The 21,488-nt window shown below is 43.4% G+C and overlaps 1 protein-coding gene across 1 annotated transcript in view; it reads left to right on the top strand.

The window, feature by feature from the left end:
* The first annotated feature begins 23 nt into the window (after window positions 1-23).
* The window catches only part of LOC131886986 (uncharacterized), a 34,076-nt gene continuing 12,611 nt past the window's right edge, over window positions 24-21,488 (top strand). Inside the window, exons 1-3 of the mRNA XM_059235469.1 lie at window positions 24-366; window positions 5,793-8,096; window positions 10,993-11,148. Coding sequence (XP_059091452.1) covers window positions 5,878-8,096; window positions 10,993-11,148 — 2,375 coding nt within the window. The 5' untranslated portion in view covers window positions 24-366; window positions 5,793-5,877. The remainder of the gene's footprint in view (window positions 367-5,792; window positions 8,097-10,992; window positions 11,149-21,488) is intronic.

The following is a 21,488-nucleotide window of genomic DNA, read 5'->3' as shown; positions in this document are numbered from 1 at the left end:
GGCTACGAGCTACGAGGTACGAACTATGAACTAGCGAGGAGTGAACGAGCAATCCATCCATGATCCATCGGGGATTCTTGCATCGAGGACGCGCGCCCAAAAAGACGTCTCGAAGCTCAAATGTTTTGATTTCCAACACTTTGGCCAGTTCAAAGTGAGCGAGTGCCTTGGTCGGTTCCGTGTCAAACTTGGTCGAGGCTTCTTGATTACTGTTTCTTTTTCTAGTGCCAGGTGACTGCTGTTAGAAAAATGAGCAATACATACATAGTATGAAATGTGTCTTTAGAAGTGAGTGCCGGTGGTTGGTTAGTCGTTGTTTATGAAGAATGAGGCTCCGAGGACTTCGGGTTTGTCTGGTTGTGTGAGGTAAGTTGGAGGGCATTCCAGGGTTTGAGGTGTGACGAATGACGGATTCCGAGTTGGGCATAATTGTGCCGATTCCTCTTTTGGCAAGGTCGTGATTGGGCAAAAATGAAAAATTCTAATCACGAAACGAATTGATGCCAATCTAGGAGTCAGTGCTTTGATGTGTGGTGAATACACGCTCGACCAGATTTTCGACTTCAACTTGAACGACAAGCCCAGGAGGACCTGTCCGGCGGTCGTGTCGCACTCATATGCAGTATATCTGTGTGTAAGTTGGCTTGACTATGAAGCCCCGTTAACGATTGCCTTCCTAGTGTTGTAGTCTCATGAGTGTCTGATTCAATGACGAATGACAAGTGGTTGGCAATCCAGCACTTAATGGCGGGCAAAATAAGTAAGGCTTTCGGGTCTTTTTATCAGTCGTCCGATGAGCACGCAAAGCGACAGGTTTGAAACTTTAGCCTCTGAAATTATTCAAGCACAGGCTTGCATTTTTGTTCCACATTAGTGCTCTCGATCCTCTCGTCCACTTAAGCGCCAGTCAGCTTTATCTATTCAGGTTTACAGCCCTCTTTCCAACAGACTGCGGATTATATTCTGGATTGGCAGAATCAATACTCAGAATTAACAGAGATTTGTTGTTTACCCTGGACTCGAATTGGCTTTTAGAATGCGAGTGCCATGTTGATAAACTGGAATGAAATCCGTCTGATCAGCGACCGCATAGATCTCGTGAGCATTTTTTATCGTTGCATGGCAGGCACACTTGGCACGCTTGTATTGATGCATAATGAAAAAAAAAATGGATTTGAGTTGAGATGTACAGCAAGAATACCATTTTGAAAAAGTCGATGAGGGTGAGTTTGTGAATGAAGTGAAAGCTTTTGGTACGCACAGCAGACAAGGCCATAAGTCAAACATTTCACAATTTATTGGCCCCAATCTTCTTTCCGACTTTTCATGGGGTGAGAAGAAAGCGCCAAAGTGGATGATTGGGAGGAAAAATCTTTTCATCACTTCTAACACAGAGATTGTTGAAAGCCCTAGCTAGCATTCAAGATAAGTCGAATGAAGCCAGCGATTTTGTTTGGACAGAAGTCCTTGTTTTCTGTGCATCTCCAGCATTTTTCCGTGATGCGGGCTCGAGGAGCAATTTCAGGGATCAGGTGCTCTCCAAATCAACCTTGAACATCGAAATTCAAGCTCCATAACAAATTAGCACACAATCCTTATTTCGGGTATTTTTCTCGAAGAAAAACACAAGACTTCGCTTCAATTTAATTCGTACGTTCTCATATTGTAGAAGTGAAAGCCTGCTTTACGAGTTCTTGTATGAGAAGATTATTCCTAACGGTGCAGAGCTGTTGATCGATCGGATTTCATCGGGTCACTTTGATGTTCACATTCCCCAAGGAGGTTTTACAACACTTCCAATTCCAAATCAGCTTGCTTTACAATGGCCCCGGACCAGAAATTTGCATTTTGCCAGTGAACTTCAAGTCCTGGAAGACCAGTCAAGCACTCAGTCAAACGAACCTCATTGACGAAGGCAACGAAGGAGCAACAAGTGCTTGAAGAGGCTCATTCAAAGTCAATTGACTCCAGTATTTACGACAAGATGGACTAGTATCGTTGGCATTCAATCTCATGGGGGAGGATAGTGCACGATTGAGCTCGAAGCCTATATGAGGCTCTTCTCTGAACACTAGAGGACCAACGTCACCTACGTATAGTGGATAGTGGTATGATTCCAGTTGGTTGGTTGGTTGGTTGGTTGGTTGGTTGGATGAATTTTCGTGCGTTGGGACTTCATGGAGCCTTCAGAGATTAGAAGATTTGGCACGTTGATGAAGCTGGCTCATTATCAGTCGTTTTGAACAATGGGTTTATATTCGACCAATCCAAATAAGAACGGCGGCTCTGGCCAGTCGGAACCAAAGCTTGAATAGTCCTAAAAACGGACCCAAGTTTGTGAAATTGGATTGGACGCAATCTTTTATCTCGTTTTCCGGGAGCTTTAAATCAACGTCAAGATCCTGTCGAGTGCCTGCCCGGTTAAGAAATGCATTAATCAGCTAGGTCTGAATCAACAAAGATTGATACCAAGGTCTTGATTAGGATCTGAACATCCTCCTCAACCATTTCCAAGTGGGCGACGAGCCCCCGTAAATTACAGAATGTCATCAAATGGTATTTCAACGCGTGAATATTTATAAGCTCGCACACAAAGGTCGGCTCTACATTTGCAATTTTCTCGTCATATCAACTTGAGGCAGGGTGAGAACAAGAAACAAAGGGAATAGAAGATCTTAAAGCTTAGTCGCCGAGGATCGAGTTTCTCGAGGTGCAAAAAATTCTACACGTCTGTCAAGGTTGAGTTGCGAGGACGCCTAATCGTCATCCACCTCATAGAAATAAGTCATCCCCAATGTCCAATGACTCCTTCAGAATCATTTTTGCCAGGCTGACTAGTAAGGCTCATGTTGATCCGATTAAGGAACTTCCCATCGCAAAAAACTTGGAGCAAGAAGAACGATCCTTGGTAGAGCAGTCAAGTCTTAACCACCCAAGGAGAGAAATGAAACCCGCGATAAATAAAGTCGAATTCTGGTTTTAATTAGGGTCCAACTGATTTGAGATCTTGATTGGAGAAAAGGGGTGAGCGATGTTTCGTGGCAGTCAGGTTGGTGTTTTGGAAATATCCAGACCATTAGTTCACAGACCATTAAATCAAGCCTAAGGAAGGGTCGGGGTTTTTCACTTTACTCTGACCCTTTTGACTTCAGGGATATGGGGAATGACGTTACAAATTAGAATACAATAACGGCGGCTGCACCTCATCCTGGGGAGTCCCTGTTTTCTTCTTCTTAAAGCGCTTTATAAATTTGAGCATCATCGATTGTCAAGGACGGTGGAGACTTTTTAAGTGGCCAAAAGTTTTCTTAGATATATCAAGTGAACAGTTATCAGACTATGAAAATAGCAACGGAAACGAAGCTCATTGAAATTCGTGCGATTTGTTTTGGTTTTGAATCTAAAAACATTTGCATTGATTCAATCTTGTTGATGTGGACGCATCTTGAGAGCTTTATACAGTATCTTCGGGGTGGGTTCGGTGAGATCAAGTCGGTATTGTCTGGCCCATATTTCTGCTTTATGGGTTCATTTGAAGGCCAGTCAGCTGTTGAAAGAGTGCTTGGCCAAAAGAAAAGATTGTCGTTTGGGTTCTCAGTGGGGTGGCAAAGAGTCGACCGGGATCAGCTCTCAAAACAACACACGCATAGCATTTTTGAGTTTACCTTTCCCTCGTGTGGTTACAATTGAAATGGCACATTTTGTCCAGCTTTTCTCACGCAAAGTTATGTTGGCTTGAACTTCAAACAGAGGTCTGTTGATAGGCCCCCTAATCAAGGCAAGATTTATGATTCGGCCATTGCTAGGAGTCTACTTTATGGGCCCTGAATAATTTTAGAAGTCATAACTTTGAGGTCAGGGAGTCGAATTGCTCCGCCACTTTTGCACTAACAATCGAATAGACCAGCCCTGGTATGGGAACACATAATGAGGCAGAGCAAATGAAATAATTGAATGCTTTATAGCTCTCTTTGATGAGCTTCTATCGTCTGTATACTAGGTCGTCTCTGGTTATACGTGCATAGCTCCTCCGAGATTTCACTATCAAACCGGATTTAAGGCTTGCACTGCATCTAGAATAGACTACACTCTCATGGGCAGGAGAAAACCCTTTCATGAGTTGGTCCAGCCAGGATAATTGGCATCGCCTGAAAATGTTGCTGCTCCATCCATGAAACGATCCCTCAGCACCAGAATGCGTTTGTTAGCTTTGCAGCTAATGCATCTCTCGCACAAAGACCCCTTCTCCGAACCTTGCCTTCTCGACAGTTTGAAGATTGAATTCTTAATCCTTTGACCAGTCCGTCCGTCTGCCAAGATCGCCTAGTCTCGACCGATTGTCTGGCTCGTCCAACAAAGATGCAATAACAACAAAGGGAACGGAAAAAAGAGGGTCTGGACACATGAGGCGCACTTAAAAGTCAGGAGCTCAGACCCTCAGCTACAGTACTAAATCTCTCCAGGACAAGGCATAAGCATTTGAATGCCAGATATTTGGAAGTTCGTGGACAAGAGTATGAGAATATCAGCTTTGGCGAGCTTATTTCATTTGAAAGGAAAGTGCTGGAGGAGACCTCAACCCTGATTATTGACAACCAGCTTCAGCTGCAGGCGTTAATTCGCTCATAAAAGGGAAGCTAAGGGAGACTTGAAAATTATCGCTTGCCGCTTTGGCCTCGTTTGAGGAGCTAATAACATAAAATATGAAATTACTTTAATCCTATTGTTGGCGGGTTGACGGGGGTAAGAAGATAAAGACGATGGCCGATGCTGCTGTATATGGAAGTCGAAATGGAGGGGGGTTTTCTCCCCTCAAACCATTCTAAACCAAATTCATGCGCGTTTGAGAGGCTAAAATGGATACTATTACCACATATCAAAGTAGCTAACAATAAAAATGATCGTAAAGGAGACCCCAAACTTGCGTTGTACTCCGTACGTCTCTCCGAAAAGGAAGCCATGAATGTTAAGTGAAACTCCGGCAGACAGGCTCGAAAATAAGACACATGGCTAGACCCCCTCCTCGGTCAGTTCCAGGAAGAAGTGATGCCAATACACGTGTAGAACTAGTGCCATTAAGTAAATGAATCCCTGAGTATAAGTGGCAAGGGTTATGAATTTCAATGGTGGAAGCATGTAAATTTCCTCGCATAGAGATTGGCAACGATTAGCCTCGGGGAGATTATCGGGAGAAGAGCTCACTTTTGACGGACTTGAAAAACAAATCATTGGCCGTGTGTCCAAATCAGGCTGAGGATCTGAAAAGGAAATTCCATTTTTCCAACGGTCTCTCACCATGGTGTCAAGACGATTTTACTGGGCTGGCATTTCCAGAGCAATCCGTACGAGTTCGAGATGATGATCTTCACATTTACCAAGCGAACAAATAACAATTGAGGAACTGAAAGTGGGCATGATCGGGAAGGCGATAATGGAATCCGTCTAAAAGTAGACATTGAAATGAATGGGTGGTGGGACTGGCGAAAACCACCAATGATTTCACCAGAAAAAAAATGAGTTGGCGGAATTCGGGAAGCTGGAAATGTGCGTGTCAATCCAGTGTAATGACCACAAGTAGAGCATTGCACTTAACATTCTGCCTTACACTGGGCAAGTCATGTCAGAGACATTTGAGCACAAGAGATTGGAATGTCGGAACGATATTGGGGAGGAAAAGGGGTGGAAAACAGACACAACTGCTCCTCCCATCCCCCCCTAAAAGGAAATGGGTCTTCTCTGGAGAGTTGTCAGAGATTCTTGAATGCATTTTTTTTCTCTCTATTCAATTGTAGGTGTGTGTTCATGGGCTATGTGAAAGGACATGCATCTGAAAGGATTCCGGGTCAATAGACGTCCTAAAGCAAACTGCAATCGAACATGGCACGGTCAGAGCCAGGCAGTTTGGCGGCCAGATCCGACCTCAAGAACAAGCTGACCTTCTTTCGAAGAAAATCCAGAAGAAAGGCCAGTCAGGCGGAGAGTGTTGGTGAAGTGACCATCGAGATCGAAGATGATTCAAAATCGGGCTTGCCCGCCCCATCGAAGGCATCCCCATCGGTGGATTGTGAATCCGGACCATCCTCAACCTCGCCGACTCTTACCATGTCCCCCATGTCCAGTCCGATCGCTCAGGGAAGTACGACCAGTCACAGTCCTCACACTCAAGCAGGTGATGGCAGTTATCGACACAGCCCTCAAAGTCAGACCAAAACGGATGAGGCAAATTCCACCATCTCTATCAAGACTGAAGAAACCAAGCCCGACCCGATGCCGCGCTTCGATCCGGAGAATGCAAATCAGAGATCCCTCGTGGCCATTGCCACGACCTCAGATCCAGGAACGATACCAACACCATCGCCAAAGCCCAAGGTGGTTATGAGAAAACCCAGGTCATCCCCCCAGTCAAGTGATAGTCTCAAATTCCAGCGCGAGAAATTCAAACGCTACTCGATCTCTCGATTCCAGGCGAGAAATTCCAACAATGAAGCAGGGAAGCTTTTAAAACTGGCCCTGGATAGGCATTTCGATGAGAAATTGGATGTCGCCGCCCAATTCGCACCTGACTTGGATAACTACGTGAGTGAAGTTTTCCTTCAACTCGATTACCACCATTGCGGAACCATATCAAAGGAGGATTTTGAGACTCTGTGCGAGGTCTTGCAAATCACGATCAGCCCACCAGCGTCATATCGGAATAGTGGGATTGAATGGTTGTCGTCTTATCGACCAAGGGCCAACTCTCCAATCTCGCCCATCCGTGTTGATAAGTTGAGTGAAGTCAAGTACAGTCATTCGAACGGGAAGAAATCCAACTTGCCGGCCGAGCCCTCGCCTAATTTTTTGTTCACAATTGGTCCCAGACCTTTTTGGGAGTTATGGCCGCAGAAGAAGCGCAAAAAGAAGCGTTTCACAATCGATGAGTTCAAGAAGTGCTTGTTGGAGCAATGGGCAAAAAGCATGGGTTATCCTCTGAGTAAGGTCTCTTCAGCCCTCCCTGTGTCACCCAGTCATTCTTCACAAGAGAAACCTCCATCACCCTCATCATCATCATCACCAGATGCCATAGAAACCATTGAAGACAGAAACGGTCACCATGTCAATGGAGGGAGTCAAGTGCACCACCACATGAACCTTAATGAGACCCGAACCCGACGACTTATGCGCTCGGTGGTGCGAGTAACCAAGCGATATCAGATGCTAGACAAAATCTCTAAACGATTGCAAAGACAATGGAGCGATGAGCATGTCACCGATCAGAAAGCCCCCATGGCCAACGGAGTGAACGGAATGAGCCAGAACAACAACATTCAGGCGAAGCCGTGCCCGGTTCATCAGACTTCATCACCGTCATCACCGACAGTTATTGACAGGAGTCGAACCAATGGCACGCGACATAATCCAAATAGACAGGGGTCAACATTAGCTCCATCCACAGTGTCACATGGCACCAGCTGTTCCAGTCATTGCTACACCAATGGGGTTGCCCTCCAAAGAGTCAAATCCCGACAGAGTTGGCGAAACAGTCGCAGTGGCGGCGGGGCACGCGTGGTGAACTTGGAGAAGCAGGTGCTACATCAGCAAGAGGAGATCCGTACTCTCCGCGATGTCATTGAGGATCTCAGATCATCTCTTCAATTGTCAGATGCTCAGAACTTGGCTCTCCAAGTTCTATTGAGGAAAATGGCCAAAGCAGAAATCCAACTCCCTCTGGCCAGCGATGACACCTTTCGTTCCCAAATGAATGAGAGCGAGAAACAGCTGGAGAACCTGGTCAAAGAGTTGAAGGAAATGAGTCAGATCAGGTATCCACGGCTATCCACTTCCAATAAGATCTCACCCGTTGCCCACAACACTGGCACGGGAACTAGCTCATCCGGTTCGGTCAATCCCGAGTCGTTCCTCTTGGAGGATGAGCTAGACCAGACTAGTCAGGCCTTGGGAGGGGCCCAAAATGAATTGAAGGCGGCTCAGCAAGAGCTCCGTCACACTGCCATCAGGTTACAAGAGAAGGAATCTGAGCTGAAGGATAATTCCATGGATTTGAATGATGCATACAAGGCACTGGAGAAGGCTCAGCAGGAGCTGAACAAAATGCGGTGAGTGTGACATCCAATTTAGATTTCTAGATTATCTTTGGATTGGATCTCGAGGGTTTTGAAGACGAGTGTGTGGCTTTGGTTGTTAAGTTGTTCAGGGCTGGAAACAATGAGGTCACGTTCGGAGAATTGGACAGGTTGATTATTCGACCATTTCGCGAACATGTTACTTCTCGTCCACAATCCTGCAATCTCAAGCACCAATAATGACCATGCTCAATAGCAACACGATACCACGGTTTGAAGATCATGCTGATGATCATGGCCTTTTCAGACACCAATTTCGTCCAAAAAGCAAGAGGGTCGAATGAAAATAGCTTCTCCATTCAAAAGATCAGTAGCGTTCGATCTGATACTTGATCGTCACGAAAGTTCAATAAGAACATATCATGAGCTAGAGGAAATGAATTATCAGCCAATTGGTAGTGGGTCGTCAAGTCTAAGAATATTCAGTGAAGAAATTAGAACCACCCCATGGAGCCACTGAATAAAAATGAGTTGAACTTTTGCACTCTACGTAGATTGTGGCATATTCAAAAGATAGCATTTTCGGGGCGAAATAACACAGAATCAATTTGAGATTCCATTTATGACTCAATGCGTACGTGCTTGATACCAGCTGGTTTCTTGGACGACGCCTCAAATCTACAACCAATCATCCAACTGACCGACCGCCTCTGCGGCATCATCAACGCCTACAAGTTTAATTTTAGCAAACCATTTCCCACCCAAAAAGCCATAACATTTTTTGTAGGCATTTTGAGACAAGGTGGGGTGTGTTGAAATGCCTCTTAAGCTGAAAAAGCTGCCACATTCAAGCAACTTCGGATTAAATGTGCCTCCTTCCAGAGTGTCGAACCAGGCTCATTCGCCTTTGATTCCCGATCGTTTTGTTCTGAATATCAAGGACTTTACAGGTCTTTAGAGCGGGATAAAAAAGAACATATTTTCGGGACTCCAAGAAGTCTTGCCTAGCCGTTCAATCCAGACCCTGGCTGAACGTGAGTCTCGATCCTTGTGAATGGGCATCAAAACGTGTTTAAACCCTCAGCCACTTTAGTGGACTCATAATCCCCATCACTATTTCGTGGTAGACAAAGAACGAGGGTTGCCAAAACCACACAGCGGAATCAGTCCTAACAGAGCATTATTTAACTTTGAGCGTTCGTTTGGCAGTCCTAGAACTGGTTCGCTTAGCGCGTATGTAGTACCATACCACTCGCTGACATCAGCTAGTGTACCAACACGACCACCAGTCTTCTCAGCATTGACAATGCGTCTCTTCCGCAATGCCTGAAAAGGCAAGGATGATCTGTCCACGACCATCATGACAGTTTGGAATGGCTGGAGTTCCTTTAATTACAAGGTGTAGCCCATCCAATATGTCATTATTAATAGCATCAAGACGCGCATGAATGAGACCGTAATAGATTCTGTCTTGATTGTTGTAGTCAAAAAGTGAGAATTATGTTCTTAACCGAATGGCAAAGACTCAAGCAACCAACCAACCAACCAACCAAGCAACCAGGCATAATCAGGGGTATTCATGGAATCTATTCAAAGCATCGCGGATGGGCCTTATTTATGCCACAAGCCATCGCTCGGGCTCAAATCCGAGAATAACGATTTGTGATTCATCTCTGACTCCGGCATATCTGACAAGCCATCAATTTGTCCAATGATCTTATTCCATAAGGCATATGAATGTGTACCCTGTGCCTGGATCTTCGCATCTTTTTTCCTTCTTTTCTTCTGCCTTTGCCATCCATGGGTCTGATTGCAAGGAACCCTGATCTATAATCACATTCAACTTCTCTAGCTAGGCCTGCTTGTATGTAAGAACCATCCCAAACCGTCCTGTCTAGAACCCAGTCTAAACAACCATTCTTTGGCGAGGTCACTTCAAAAGATCAAATGAAGCGTTGAACTTCTTTTATTTTCCTAGACTTCAAAACAGGCTTGTTCAATAGGGATTCTCAACCGTTTGGCTTTTGGTTAAGAGTTGACTTTACAAAGGTGTATGAGTCGAACCCTTTGAAACTCAAGTTCAAAGAGTCTCGGTGATTGTCACGAATTCGGGTGCTCTTCGATCGAAGCACTTGTGAATGCCAATGAACACCAAAGCTCAATGCAACCAATGGGGAAAGTACACCCACGCACAATTAGCTGCCATTTCTTGAGTGAGCTCATGCACCACACTTTGAACTTTTTGTTCCGTACCATGGGCGGTTGTATTAATGATGGTAATTTGGCCCGAATCCAAAACTTAAATGGATGCTTTTTCTCTTTTTTTTGCTCTTTAACTCCCCATGGCCCTTTACCAGTTGGGTAGCATTAACTGATTTTATTAGCGTTTTTTGATGACATTGTTATCACACACGGAGTCTAACAGTAATGATTTTAGGAAAAGAAAACTACTTCAACTATGGAGCAATTCGGTATTATTGATGTGCCAATGTTCATATCATGAAAGATTGAAATGTTATTCTAAATGTTAGTTCCAAAGCATGCATTTGGGGGACCAATTAACTTGCCTTATTTGTTCAGCTGGTCAAAATGGATAACTTGATTCAACTGTACATCAAGTAGATGTTGTTCTCTGACATAAATTTTCTTCCTACGGCCCTCTACTTCTGGAACTCGTTTTTTTCCAGTGAAATCGTACGTTTTTCGCTTTGCCATGCACAACTGATGTAAACGTAGATTTGACTCCATTGCAAAGATATTCTTCATCTAACAAAGAGTTGATATTGATTTCTGTGAACAGCGGCGTCTCTCACCATCTCCAGTACGTAGAGTACTGTCTATACCAATTGTCATGGCTTGAGATGTTGACTCTTGCGATATTGATTTCCTCTCCGTTTACCCTGATCTTGTCTGTGTTCTCGCATTTCAGTCTCGAGTTGGAGGAGGCCCAAGTTCAAGTGGAAGTTACCAAACATGAGATGTGTGAAACGCAAGAAGAATTGCTTTTGACCCGCTGTCAAGTCCGGAATTCGGATGCCCAGCTCCGGGACACCGAGAAACGCCTTTCTCAACTCAACCAGAACAGGTAAGAACGAGCAAGAAGCACAAGACAAATTGCTTCCATTTCAAGAGGTCTCACCTTGATTTATGGCCGTTTACCTTCATGTTGTGAAGGCATTGACTGAGTCTTGGGGAGAACAGGATGAAGTTGATGACGACGACAAGGGCGACAATGTTCAAAGATCCGGATTCTCAAGCCGCTAATGTTCGTTCGTCGTGCATAGTGTTGCAGATAAAGCCCATCCAGAAGGCCATATGTGCTGCCACCAAGACTATGAAGAATTGGAGTACGTAAGGCAAATATTTTCGCCGTTCCTTTAGAGAAAATGCCGCTTGATACAGCCTAATTGATTTGCGTTGTCGGAGTTGGTTGCCAGGTATTCTTCCTTCCTTCCCTCCCTTGAAACATCATCAGGGTTCATCTTTTCCCTCTTCATTACATTGAATCCTGACAAGAATTGATTGGATTTTTTTCCCCAAATTCTGCTTTAGATAACAACAACATGAGGAGGAGTATTTTCAGAGAGAGAAATGGGGGATATTATGGCGCCTGACTCGATCGTATGAATCCTCGAGCAGTTGAGGAAAAACACCCTAAACAATTGTGTTTCACACCCCACGAGCATTGCAGAGTTACTAACCTTGAACATGTCACATATATTCACAATCCCGGCTTCGACTAATGTGCCGTCACACTCGCTTTGTTGGGAGTGAACTCAGTAATATGTACACATGTACATGTAGTACATTGTGTAGGAACCAAGGTAGACAGAGAGAGAAAGAGAGAGAGAGAGAGAGAGAGAGAGAGAAATCGGATTTGAGAAATCTTGGCTCGTGGAGGTTTCCAATCGATTCGAACCTGATGAAATGTGGCTTGATTTGGAGGGTCATTTATCAACGACGACGTGCCATACATCACCATTGATTCACTGTTTCGGTGGGTGTGAACATGATCTTAGAGAGAATTCCTCAAACCGCAGAAATTCTAGGATTGTCCAAGATCCTGGCTTACTGTACATCAAGATTTTCGGAGAAGATTGTGTGTTTCGGGAGGAATAGATGGAGTGAAATATTCCACGCTGATTAGATCATCATTACGAAGAGCAGCTGATGATAGTGTGAACCGTGGAATGGTGATTGTTTTTCAGGATGTGGTGGGGTTCCTGTAGTCAAACAATAAATTGGAGCATCCAAGAAAAAAAGATTTTGGGGTTAATGATTCGCTTGACTCTTGAACAGCGGCAGCAAAACATCGGGAAGGTTATTCAAGCAGAAAGTCTCAGCCAGAGCTTCACTTTCACAGGCTCTCAGATGATTTGCATAAAATCCATTAACACTGACATAAATACACATTCTGCCCCCCTTTTCTTTGAAATATCCCTTTCCCCCGCATTTTTGGGTCCGTGCCTAAGAGTTGATTTCTCTTACTTTCAATCTCATGCTTTGGCTGTCAAAGGAATGTGAAAAAGATGAGGGTATGATTCAGAGTTATGATCCGCCGGCATCATGATCACAGTATCGCACGGTGCTAATCCCAATAGATTATCAGTCCTGTTCAAAATCTTATGAGGTTCTTATGAGTAGAGAACTTTTCTTTGGAGAGAGCGTATTTGATCACATTTCATTCTATCATTCAAGAAATTCAAAGGACTCCTGGGAGTTAGAGTAGAACATAAATTGAGTTCGCAGGAAAATTGCAGAAGGAAACTTTATGACGATGGGAAGCCTTTGGCTGAGAAGTCTTCCTCCCCCTCTAATGCAACCAAAAGCTGGACTCTACCCCAATTATCCACTTTTCTCTTAAGGGTGTAATTAACTCACCATTAAATCCTTTGCCAAACCATTCAAGCAGTTCCTTCGGATCGCTCATCTGGTGTTGCTTGAATTTCCCGCTCTAATCCAAAGCTTAAATCATAGAAAAAGAAACATGTTTGTAAGAGTAAAAATCGAGTTTGGAGTGTTTTGTTTTTTTTACTCTAGCTGAATCGGCAACTAGAACAGTGCACCTGCAACCGATTGAAAGCAGCGCCTCTACAATTAGAAACCATACCCTATGAGCCGGTCAGCTGTCACCCATTCGCTCTTAAAACAAGTCCGTCAGGCTAGCTCGCATCGCTCTCTCTAGGCCTTGCTTGCTTTATGCTCAAATGCTTAGTGGGTCAACATTTAACAACCGTTTCAAATCGAACTCATATACGCTAAAACAACATTTTCTTTCAATGTTTCAACGTCCAAAGTTCGCTTTTTGTGCAATTAAGCTAGGCCTGGCTGAGTCTCTGTCGAGGATAAATGGCCCTTTGAGGGTACATTTGTGGTCTTTTCAGAGGTCAAACTGCAAATGAGGGGGAATCCCCTTTGCGTGGATAATTACAGCGCTTTACACTCCATCTTTATTTACTGACAAGAGCAAAGGTCCATGATCTCTCAGAATGCAAAAGGAGATTGGCCCCTCTTAATGGTAAAGAAATTCAAGGTCTCAAGGAAATGCACGTTTCTTACTTGGGGAAGTCAGAATGGGTTCGCGAAAAGATGGCAGAACCTAATGCATAAATTTGTCATAAGTTGGATGATTAACACCCGAGAATAGAGTTAGATCTTGGCACGTTTTCATCGGAACCTTTTCCCGCATTAAGAAGGGCGGGGATTGGAAATATTCTCCGCTTCTCGAATCTTAACGCCAATTTGGGTGAGATTGTAATGTGCCTCTGCTCTGACTTGTCTCTTTCGTTCTTTCGATAATGTAGCCTCAGCATTCCGCCTCACAAATGAACGTTTGTCTTTGGATGACGTGGTCCTTATTGATGCCTTACTATCTAAAAATGATTTGTAACTGAACTTTTTGCCCCACCCCAGTAATTTCGTTCATACTCGCCGGTACTCCAATTACGATTGAGTGCCTTTACATGCCCGGATTCTTGTCCGTGTGTCCTCTTCTTTACAATTTTAAGGGCCTTGAAATCATGGCAATGATTTATACATTCCTTGAAATAACCGTTAATTTGGTTCTGTGATCAACTATGGCCAGCCCCCCAACCCCTTTCAGCATCTTGAAAATGTTTAGAGAGCCAATTCCATCTGTGAAAAGACATCACTCACAGACAAGATAATCGTTATTGAAATAATCCCATGCCGATGAACACTCATGAATACTGCCAGGATCACAGCCGCCAAGAGAATCAAACTACCCCAACTTTGTTATCTCGGACTTGTGATCGAATGCTCTGCGAGCAGTTCATAAATCTTTCAACGCCTCGGACTTCACTGACGTGACAACGAGCGAATTTTTGCGTGCTGACCCCGACGAATTGGAGATGGCAGTGCAGCTGGACAGAAATTGGGCAATAACTTATATTTCTGGACATCAGGAAGACTTGGCGATTCTGAAGCAGTGCTATCAAAGCAATTTGATCTTGGTGCCACTCAGCAGACAGGAAGGCGGTTTTAATTGCCAGTCCCGGTCCATTAGAATTTAGTTTCTGATTCGTATTCAGTCCTCCTAAGGTCCAATGCGAAGGATGAGCCCTCGAGATTCGATCTTATCGGCTCGTTTTCAAGGATATATTCGTCATAATCATATTTCTGACACGGACACACTTGTGATCGAGACCTATTTTGAAATGTATTTATTGTAGTGCCCATATCTGAATGCATATACAATTGACCTTCTCCTCGATTTTTTTTGCCAAAGCCAGCTCCTGAGAGTATATATTTAATGGCACTTCTTGAAGAACTCCAGGATGAAATTTGGCATTGATGTTGTATGATCATCGTTGAAGAGCTCTTAGTGGACCGAGTGTTTTTCTCACCCTTGTTTAACAAGGTGCTCGTTGTGGCCCATATTTGCATGGCAGGCATGGTTTTTCGCATTCTCATGGATTGTATTTGTCAAGGGATAATGGGGCTCTCAGCACCTCAAGGAATGGGACAAAAGATACTCCTCCTCTCACGCGGTGTTTCAATCTACTCTCGGGATTCTCGTGACATCGCAAATCCTTTTGTCAAGGAAGATTTGCCAGAAATTTTGCCCCATTTCGTTATGCTTGAGCTGAGCGAACTCATTGCCAACGACTCCTCTACCACATTCAGTACATCCATAATGAATCGTGGTGGTGAACACCAGCTTGGCCAAGCTATAAGCTATGCAGTAATCCCGTCCGTCTCGTGACTCGTCACTCCCTCCCACGCATACTTTGTCAAATTCTCTGAGAGAGTGTCTTTCGAACAACAACTCAACATTATTATTGAGGGCATCCCAACCACACCTTAGGCTCTTTGTATGGATCTTCGAGGAATGATTACTCGTACATTGGAAAACATCTTGCCTGTGAAGCTGTTTTGGCCATGGGGTACGAAAAGTGGCGAGTCCCAACCTCTGCTATGAGAAACGCTGTTCCTATGCAAACAATGCAAATTCGGGCTAAAGTGTGGTGCTTCAAAGTGACAGTTCCTCTTGAGCCGTGAAGATTTGCTGGGATTGGTGGCTGATGTCTCAATATGTAACTTCTCACAATAATTCATTCCACCCCCATAAACTTGACAACCTAAAACGGACAGCCTGTGGAGGAATGATTCGGGAAAAAAACACTCGCAAAAGTGTTTTTGACTTTTCATCGCCGAGTTTTCCCCTCAAATGAGTTAAAGGGATGAAAAAAAAGAGTTATTGAAGGCGCGCAACAACCTCTTTGGAAGCGATGCTTGATGTCGATAAGATTGGGTTTGCCAGGCAGCAACGCCGAAGCAGGATTTTTTCAACACTCTCGACTCTCTGAAATGGCCTATTGAATCTTTGGAGTCTTGCACCCTCAAAACCCTCCACGGAAAGTGCAACTTTCTTCTTTAGATTGGCCATGGACAAAATAGAAAGAACTCCACGAAACACCATTTACCTTGAGTGACAAACAAGGGCGGATCTTACCTTCACAACGTCACAAATATCGACCCAGGAAAAATAGCCATTCTTGTTCGCAAGTTGAATATTTTGCCTCATGAAGCGGTCTCGGTCTTGAGCACACATTGTTCTCACCATATGTATGTACACTGTAGATACATGTACGTACAATAAGTATGGTATGTACAGTGCGACTTCCAGGATTAGTGAGGCATTTCAAAGGCACGAGCGTTTGTTGGCTTTGCACTGGCAATGACCGGACATTTATTAATTATTCCAAGACCAAACTTGGCAAGTTCGGAGTTAAATACCAACCAGCCAACCATTGGCCACAAAGATAGCCAAACGCAGGGAGTCCTCAAGATGAATCGAGCCATGCAAAAATTACCGTTATGACTAGACATGAACTCGAGGCCTAATTGACAAAACCATGTGATGTGGCTTTGTGCAAGATTTACGACTTGAGGCGATCATGTTTCTTGCTCCCTAAATGACAGAGGGAATCATTGGAATATGGACAAAAACGACCGATGTGACACGCTAATAAGGTTAAGGTTTTGAGGTCATCGCCTGAATCTTGAGGCAAGATCCTGTTGATTGATGCCCGCGAGGAAGCTGCTGGGCCTGGAACAAAGGAAACTTTGACAAATCGGGTGAATTTAGAAGCTCACTCGTCAAGTGTCATATTTAATGGAACTTGATCGTCAAGACGTGTCAACTCAAGAATGGTTGGTTCCTCAAGACAGATGCTCATTTGATGAACGGCGTTTAATGACCTTGCACGATTCGAGGTTGAGAGAAATGTTGGAGAACTCGTTGACACCTTCATACAATCCGGAGTACCAGAAGCGACCTTTCCATTGGTCTCATGTAAATGCTGTAATATTTACATAGTTGATCGTTTTCGACTTGTCACTGGAAAGTGAAAGTCATTTGTAGTTGTTTAGGTGCCAAAGTTGACCTTTTTGTTGCATTTGACAGCTTGTTCAGTGAAAATTGTCACACTTGGTGCCAAGATCTTGTGTGACCTCAGTGATGCCTCAATTTCACGGCACCTTTTTTTGGCAAATCATTCATGCATCTATCTCAAATGGGAATGGGAGGAATGAGAAAAGGCGATGCATATCGCCCTTGTGAGACGCCATTTGGGATTCATCATTAATCATCGAGAAAACGACGGGAATCAACACTCCATTACCTCATGTCATGTCATTCAAACAAGTTGAAAAAACTCAACTCCCTTTAAATCTAAATGCATTGTGAAGAATGGAAGTGCCCTTAATAGTCTAGATGCTAATCGATCACCCTAGTCATCATTGGAACTAGCAAATTACATTTACGGTCCATTTATAAATCCCAAAGACATTAGGATGCTCCACATTTGGTGTGTTAATCCAGTTGATCCTTGGTTGGATTCGTTANCTCAAGAATGCTCCATTAAAAACCCAAAACAGGGGGCCGGCAACCATATTCCGGACGGCTCTCTACCATTAAAAAACTTTTTCTTCAAGTAATCTTCTGCTGTACGGCCAAGGCGGACAAATTACATTTACGGTCCATTTATAAATCCCAAAGACATTAGGATGCTCCACATTTGGTGTGTTAATCCAGTTGATCCTTGGTTGGATTCGTTAAGAATTCTGATCTTATGCATCCTCAGGTCAATCTTGAACCAATCCAAAATCGCCCATTCAATTCATTCGAAGTCAAAATCCAACCAAAAGCAATCGGGTTTTTTTTTCAACTTCAGTAAATTGTACCAACATGTTGATGTATTATGTACCCCTTCTTTGAGTTCTTTATTCGCACCTCGATCATAACTACCACCACTTCATGCCTTAAGCCAACTATCCAGACAAATACAGTAACCAAGTAGTCCGAGTAGTCCATTAAGCCAAGTTGCAACGGCTATCATGGTTTTTTTTTCGCTAATCTTCAAATAAATCTGAACGATGTCCCGTCCCCTCAAACCTTCAAATATAATAATCTATCTGCGAACACTAAAAGCACCACTATTACCTTGCCAATTCCAAGACAAGCTGAGCAATGTCGAAATACTAATTAGGCCGATCTTGACGTCTTGAGGGTGGAAAGATCCTACTCCTCCACCTTTTTGAACACACCTGAGCCATGCCTTGGCAACCCTGCGTCCTTTGTCTGAATTTGAAGACACATCGCTCCATCTCTTCACGCAAGTACGGCACAAATTTGGCCCACATTTGGGCCAAAGTGAGGGTCTAGCTAGGAATGTAGTTCACGCCTGGAAGTCCACTAAGCTGACGATGTGTACGACGACGTACTTACGCATTGCAACAGTACAACTAATTTCGGAAATGTTCCAAGGAAGTGGGACGATCCATCAGGAACGGAATAGGAGCGCAAGAAAATGGGGAATGCACGAAATCATCTGCAAGAGGCATTACGAACCTGGGGAATGGAGTAATCGTAGTGCATTCGCCATTCCGCTTTATTTACCTTTCCCTTGATGCTCGTAATGACCATTTGAGCTACGTACGGACTGTAAATGCATCATGGCCCATTACATGGCTTATATTGCCAACGCAATCCCAAGCGGTCTTTTTCAAGAGTAATGTGACTCTTTGCCATTGTTGCTTTATCATTATCATTATTAGTAATCGGAATGGAGCCATGGAAGGTCAACGTTAAGATATGAACAATCTGTTTCCACATTTGATGACGAGCCTTTTCGAAGAGTTCAATCGCCCCCGATTATTTGATCGAGCTAAGCCATTCTCTGTTTCCATACCATGCAAAAACTCTAAAGATTTGATCCAAGCCGATATGGCCAATATGATAATAAACTATTCCTCAGCTCCCTTAATACATCTGGCGAATTTGTTCACCTCAATTTCTTCAAAAAGACGTCTTCTGGCCCAACCCTGAACAACAATGGGTTCTCCCCAAAAGGGTCCATCAACACATCTCCAGAGATTTTTTGCTCATCAAACACAGAATGAACAGGTCCGCTTTTAAACCGTCTAGCCATATACTTCCTTTGAAAATGAAGATGTAAAATGAAGATGTCGACTTGGACGGAACACCCATGTTTAGATGTGGGATAGGAGTACTGAGATGTCCCAGATCTGGAGAATACAAAGCCAGATTTTCCTAGGGGACTTGGCTCTGGCTACCTAACCGACAGTAAGGCTGAAACTGGGGATCTTTGGGGCTCGTACATAGAAATTTCCTTGAACGACAATGGATGCCTTTGCCTTTTTTGAACACCTTTCAAGATGAGCGTGAAGTTAAGAGGAAGAGTATCTTTAGAATCTTTATGGAATACAGGTCCCGCGTGCTTCCAAGACACCTAAGACACCTGTCTCTCTGGGTAGAGTCATGAATGAAGCTGCCTGCCTTATCTCGCTAATGAAGTTATTTCTTCCAAACATTCCGAGTCATATCCTCATCCCTGCGTGTATCACGCCCTCAAGAATGCTCCATTAAAAACCCAAAACAGGGGGCCGGCAACCATATTCCGGACGGCTCTCTACCATTAAAAAACTTTTTCTTCAAGTAATCTTAGGTAATGAGAGGGTTTTAATGCACTCGGAGGCAAACGGATCTTTTGAGGTTTCCGACCCTTTTCCCTTCTGTCGACAAGCTGAAAGCTCGAATATCGAGTGAGTCGAACATGCGCGTCGTGATGATTATAATAATCACGAGGACCTACAATCAAATCTCGGCGGAGTGTGGCCTTCCATCCAATCTTGTTATTGACCGGAGCCGGTTCTTCGAGCGCAGTGTTGAATAGTAATCATAATACTGCCATTCCATTCTCTTCATTAATTGGCAGCATTCACGGACACCCCTGGATGATATCCATCCAGGGTGGCTCTCTGAGTTCACATCAACAGCATTCCCCGATTCGTTTCGTGCTCGTCATTGGGATTTCCGGCTGAACATACTTCGTAAACAAGGGCGCTTGCCAGTCGTCCATCCAAAGAGAAACTGGCGAGATCAGATCATGCAAAAATTGGCCCACATCTCAATTTTCTCAAATCAATGGATTACCGTGTGTAGTACATTTTGTCGTTTTTTTGTCGCAAAAATTTTGATGGTTCAACTTGAGATTCAAATACTCCTTCTTGTACAAGTTATGTTCTATTGTCACTTACATGAAATGTGGTACATATTCAATAATCGAAAATATCGCCGCTCACATTTTTCCAAGATAGTTTGTTAATAAATTGCTATTCTTGAGTTTTGGGATTAACTCAGCACATCCTTAACCTTTTGGACAATATAGGATTTCAATACAGAACACATTTCAGGCCCAAATGAGAGGTTTATGTGCACATACCAGTTTGGCTAATTCATCCACTAATTCTAAATTTAATGTCATTTTTCAATGAAGAAAATGAGCTAATTCGGCCGAGTTGTTTGAATTTATCAATAATACTGCGTTAACAAGTTTTTATTTGAGTTTTAGATCAGTAAATTTCATTATTCAGGTTTCAAGCGCTCAAAGGCGCAATTAAAAAGATCAAACAATGTGATTAATATAGCTTAATTTATATGACCGTGCATAAAAAGTGCCATATTCTGAATGACAGAAGTAACACTATTCGATTTTGGAGTTAACCTCAAAGTAACATAAGGCTTGCTATACCAAGTGATTACTTGGATTCTAATTTTCTGCGTGTATCAGTTAATTTTAACAAGCTCAAGCTGATTTAGCGATCCAACACTGACACTCCTTGTTCACTTTAATTGAGCTGCCATTGAGACCTTAGGGAAAAACTGCGTTGCTTTTTCCCCACAATTCATCTTTTTTCCTTTTCCATTGCTTTTCTTGTTCGTTGTAGATACTAATATAAACAATCGCTCATTCCTAAAAAGTGTCATAAAGACAAGTTCGGAAACTCTGGCATTGCATTATGACATTTGATTTCCACAACTCTTCACGTATTCCATCATAAACAAAAAAATATGTTTAAACCGAACGGTGTATGCGGGTCCCTAGGGATTTCTTCTTTTATAAAACACTACGATTTGTTCATTTCACATCAAATCTTGAATAAAAAATCAATCAATCTTGTTTCATTGTTGCAAGTTGCTTCCTCTGAATTTTGTTGTCAGCACATGGGGGAGATCAGGCAAGCTCTGGTAGGTTCGTTTGTTTGCTGGTACCCGTGTCAGTGATGTAAGCTTTGGGCTTCAAGCACGTTTTTTTGAAGCTGACCCTTCTTTCACATTGCTATATGAGGATACGTTAGCTTCTTTAAAACCAGTTCAAAACGCCAATCTTGCATCACTGGCATTGTTGTGTATTCGGACATTTAGGCATGGAGTACATCCATGGTTTCGGCAAGGGCTGGTACCTGCAAACAAACTCGCCTGCCAAAGATCTATCGAGTGGTGATGGGATCAAATGAATTTTCAATATCAAGGTTGCTGAAAAACATGGAAAGTGAAGCACCGACAGATTACATCGCCACGTAAAATGTTAAGTCTTA

Source organism: Tigriopus californicus, chromosome 9 (genome assembly GCF_007210705.1).
Source record: "Tigriopus californicus strain San Diego chromosome 9, Tcal_SD_v2.1, whole genome shotgun sequence".
Taxonomy (NCBI): Eukaryota; Metazoa; Arthropoda; class Copepoda; order Harpacticoida; family Harpacticidae; genus Tigriopus; species Tigriopus californicus.
The sequence above is the reverse complement of the archived record's forward strand: the minus strand, read 5'-3'. Positions and strand labels throughout refer to the sequence as shown.